This window comes from Scaptodrosophila lebanonensis, unplaced genomic scaffold (genome assembly GCF_003285725.1).
Source record: "Scaptodrosophila lebanonensis strain 11010-0011.00,11010-0021.00 unplaced genomic scaffold, SlebRS2 tig00001415-arrow-pilon, whole genome shotgun sequence".
Lineage (NCBI taxonomy): Eukaryota > Metazoa > Arthropoda > Insecta > Diptera > Drosophilidae > Scaptodrosophila > Scaptodrosophila lebanonensis.
The window spans coordinates 5,832,358-5,837,051 of NW_022060742.1; the positions used below are offsets into that span (position 1 = coordinate 5,832,358).

General features: G+C 37.4%; 1 protein-coding gene across 1 annotated transcript; it reads left to right on the top strand.

The window, feature by feature from the left end:
- The first annotated feature begins 157 nt into the window (after positions 1-157).
- LOC115632464 (SHC-transforming protein 1) lies at positions 158-1,898 on the top strand. The gene has a single exon (XM_030529624.1). It carries the CDS (start codon positions 360-362, stop codon positions 1,656-1,658), a length of 1,299 nt encoding a protein of 432 aa, XP_030385484.1. The 5' UTR covers positions 158-359; the 3' UTR covers positions 1,659-1,898.
- The last annotated feature ends 2,796 nt before the right edge of the window (positions 1,899-4,694 follow it).

Here is a 4,694-nt window from a genome sequence, read left to right on the forward strand (position 1 = left end):
TCTTTATATTTCGCTGCTGTGTTTATCGCCAACACTTTTGCACGAGTTGGCAGCACGGGTCTTTGTTTTGATTACGCTAGCGGTGGTGAGAAAATCGAAAATTGGGTACGATTTGATTTACAGTTGTACCATATTATATTATGTGTTTGAGAAGAATAATTTTCAACCCAATAATATTTGTGTGCCATTTTACATGTTTTTCGCAAAAAGACGAGTAAATAGAAATATCGATACCAGTCGCTTGGTATCGTTTCAATTACAATTAGTCGTTCAACGCACATCCCTAATTAGTCATAGCCAATTTCCATATCCATATTGCTGCCCGAAAGGAGTGTAAAGAGCCAAGGACTCGGTGTACCATGCCAAGGAATGGCTGCGATGCCTCCAATGGCGCCTGCGGGGGCGCGGGAGGCGCAAACGCCACCAGCGACGGCTGCTATTATAATGACGATCTTATTACGGAAAAGGGCGTTGCATTCAATGTGCGCTACACAGGCTGCGTAGAGGTGAAGACCTCGATGAAATCCTTGGACTTTGACACGCGCACGCTGCTCGCTCGTGAGTGCATCAATCGGGTGTGTGAGGCTGCCGGCCTGAAATCCGCTACCAAACGGCGTTTGGACAAGAAATTCCATTCGTATATTGCGGAGCGGCCCTCAATGGAATCGGCCGGAACCAATATCATTATTAATGTGTCGAGCCGGGCACTTACGCTAACGAACGTAGAGACGGGCGAAGTGATTGCCAATCACAATATGCCACGCATTTCTTTCGCATCCGGTGGTGACAACGATACTCTCGACTTCCTAGCCTACATAGCCAAGAACGAGGACGAGTGGCGTGCCTGTTATGTGCTGGAATGTGCAGGCGGCCAGAGCGAGGATTTGATTGTGACTATTGGCAAGGCGTTCGTTCTGCGCTTCAATGCTTTGCGGATGACCGAAACGCCCGCTGCTGCTCCCATCGAGCCGAGTCTTCAGAGCGCCTGTAAGGAGAATGTTAAGGATTATTATAACGATTTACCTAACAAACTGCCACCGGATATACCCATCGATGAGAAAGTCGGGCAGCAGCTGCCTCTTCATCAACACACTCCTCGAGTCGCTCAATTGAATTTAAAGAAACCTCGTGATCGTCTGAGTAGCAATCTGATCGATTTGAACTCCCCGCCTCCCGATCAAACCACCAATAAACTGGCACTTGGAAATTTTGATCCACTCCAGGCCAACTCGAACACAGGAGGAGCTCAATCATCCTCCTCCTCATCGTCCGCTGTGCCAGTGCGTGATGTATTTGATGTACCGCATTGCCCTCTTACGGCTGCAGTGCAGCGTTCGCAACTCATGACCGAAAACTGGTTCCATGCGGCCATCTCACGACCCATTTCTGAGCGACTGTTGCAGCATGATGGGGACTTCTTGGTGCGTGAGTCCCAGGGAAAGAAGGGGCAGTATGTGCTCACCGGACTTGAAGGAAAGACGCCAAAGCATTTGTTGCTCATCGATCCCGAGGGCGTGGTGCGTACCAAAGATCGCATTTTCGACAGCATCAGCCATCTGATCAATTACCATTGGGCGCACGCGCTTCCAATCATATCAGAGGACTCGGAGCTGGTGTTGCGAAATCCGGTGCGTCGACAGACTCCCCCGGACAACTAATATACGAGTACACACATCTACACAAATATACATACAATTTTTGCATACATACCTACATATATACAAACATATATCCGTGTACACACTTAGATTTAGGTGCACTTTAGAGAATATCTTTTATATATCGTCTATCATTGTATAAACAAACAAACAAACGAACAAACCCATTTATTTATGGATTGAATGTGTATATTTACATATGTGCATGTCTACAGTATTTTTCATTAAAATGAAAATAAAGCAACCAAATGCTCAACAGCAAAAAGCTTCTATCTAATTTCAGGGATCAGTATATAGTGGCTAAACATTTTTATGTTATTCATTTACTTATTTAATGAACTGCCAGAACTATTTGAGAATTTCAACGCTACTTCAACGAATACATTGCTATATTCTTATTTGTTTTTATATATATGTATCTACATAGTATGGTTAGATAAAACTACATAGCTTTAATATAAATTATTGGTTAATGTAAACAAAAAACGTTGAAATACCTTGCTCGATTCGACATACCACATACGTATATATTTTTAACACTATTACTGGATAATAAGACAAACAAGTCTGGCTCTATTGCTAATTGGTTGGTCGAATTAAACAAAATCATGTTGATATAAATGAAGCACGTAAGTTAGGGTTGGAAAATGAGTCTTATATTCCCTGGAAAATTCACTTATTTACTTTTTAATATCACATAAATGTTCGTATTGTTTCTCTATATCGGAACCTTTTCGGTATCCAAGTTTTTTGTGAAACAAATATTCCTTTTCGTTCTCATGATAGTCATATGATTTAGGCATAGTTAATTTAGTTTAGTTTAAACAACATACTGATGTGATCAGCATGAAACGTATATATCCCACTATCGATGGCATCCTTTATACTATCGATGGTTTCAAGGAAAACAGAAGGTGCAGTATTTAGTATGCATATTCTGAATTTAACGCATCAACAAAATGCTGCTGGTGTATGCAGGGCACACGATTCTCGAATTTTAGACCGAAGGTTCAAATATGAAGGTTTCCAAATAAATAATAAACTGGCAATGTTGATTAAAAACAGATCCAATATCAGCTTCAGGCCTTCCAACACCAATGGAAAAGAAAACTTTTTTGAAACGAACATTGCCAAGATGTCGGGAACAACAGAGTTACCGCTATGTGCGACATGAGGCAACATTTTTATTAGAAGTTAAAATCTTCTCAACTAGCGATCCATTAGAGCACTGGAAGATGAAAACATATTTATATTAAACAGCGCTGTAAGTCGGGGCTGCTATGATATACACGTAGTAATTATATATTTAGTTTCATTAACTGAATGAACATGATTAGTCCAATCATAAAAGAATAAAATTAGATACAAAAACATTTGGAGTTCAAACTGATATCAGATTTCACTTTAATTTAAATTTATAATTTAAATTTTTCATATGTGATTAAGTTTCTTGCCATCTATATTTACGTTTTCTTGTTCAATTTAAAAACATCGGGGACTGGCTCAGCGACCTAACAGGAATCCCAAAATGTGAGTTCGTTTCCTGAGTTTGAATCGATTGGAATCTCTGCGCTACCATCTTCGCATAAAACATGATTTTAAAAATTTCAGTTTTAAAAATTCTGCAAGAGTGGTCTCATATCTAATAAATGTCAATCTCTCTTGTTATGGCCTAATCTACAGGCCGATTCCGTAGCAAAAAAAAAAAGTTTGAAAAAGATGATGCTATTGAATTTTTATCCAGAAACTATTGAAAACCTCAAATGGCGCCACCATCGATATTTTAGCATCTCTATTTCTGAGTACATTTACAACTGAGTACCGAGTACTGACGACGATGCTTCTGCTCCTTTGGGTATTCCTCCAATCTCGATTCCCTGCCTTCCCATCTCACATGTATGTATGTATGTAAGTACCTTGTTTTTGCAGAATTTTTTAAAACTTCATAAACTACATTAATTCTGTTTTTACACGGTAGATTGGTTCCTGAAAAAGTCGTGTAAAAAAGACATTGAATTGTGCTAAATAAAGTCGAGCAACCAAATATAAAATTTTTAATTTTCAAATGCGACAATTATCTGAAGTATTGCCATACTCAGTTCTGCATTCTTTAAAAAATTTATTCATATTGATTGTGATTGGGAAAATTTACTTTATATCGGAACCGCCAAAAAAAATACTTACCAGACTACTAAAGACTTTTTTGCTTCTTCATTGTCAAGATAATAAGTATTTCTATATTAATTCTTTTTGAGGGGTCTATTGATAAAATAGAGAAGGATTTAAAAAGTTGTATTAAATACTCATAAATGTATATTTCCTAAAGACAGCAGTCTGTATGTACTACCGATATATTCTCTTTCACATTAACAACGTTAAGTATTTGAAACCATAAGATCTGTGAAAGGCTATATTAGAAGCAACTTTCATTTTCAAATGAGTCGTAAAAATGAAGTTCAGTTCAAAAATTATGAAATGGTAACAAAAATATGATCTGACCAAATTTGTTTTAAAACTTAAGTAACTATTAATTTTGTTGGGCTTGCATAAAAAACTCCGTTGTTTATAACTTCAAGTTAGCACAGGGCTGGGGCTCCATTCTATTTCATACTTAGGAGTAAGACGTTTCTTGGGTCCTCGCTATAAAATCTTCTTCAGGAGTACAACGATTGCTTCAACAGTTGTGTTGTGGCTTTGGACTTATTAATATTAAATAAATAATAAATGTAGACTTAAATTTTTTTATTATTATTTTTTTTTAATATTTTAATTCTTTTATAAACTTAAGACTTAAAATAAAAGTATTTAAAGTTTTGTTTTACACAAATGTCAAAATGTTTTACATTGTTCTCTTTTTGTTACTTTTATCTCTGTAATATTTTTAAGCAAATATTTCATGAAATAGTTCTGCATGTTGTTAAATCTTGGTGTCAGTTTGTGTAGTTTGTTGTTGTTGTTGTTGTTACTAATATTGATGTTGTTGTGGCAGCCGGCTGGCCAACCGCGACTCTCAAAGTATTGAAAATGCCGAAAATC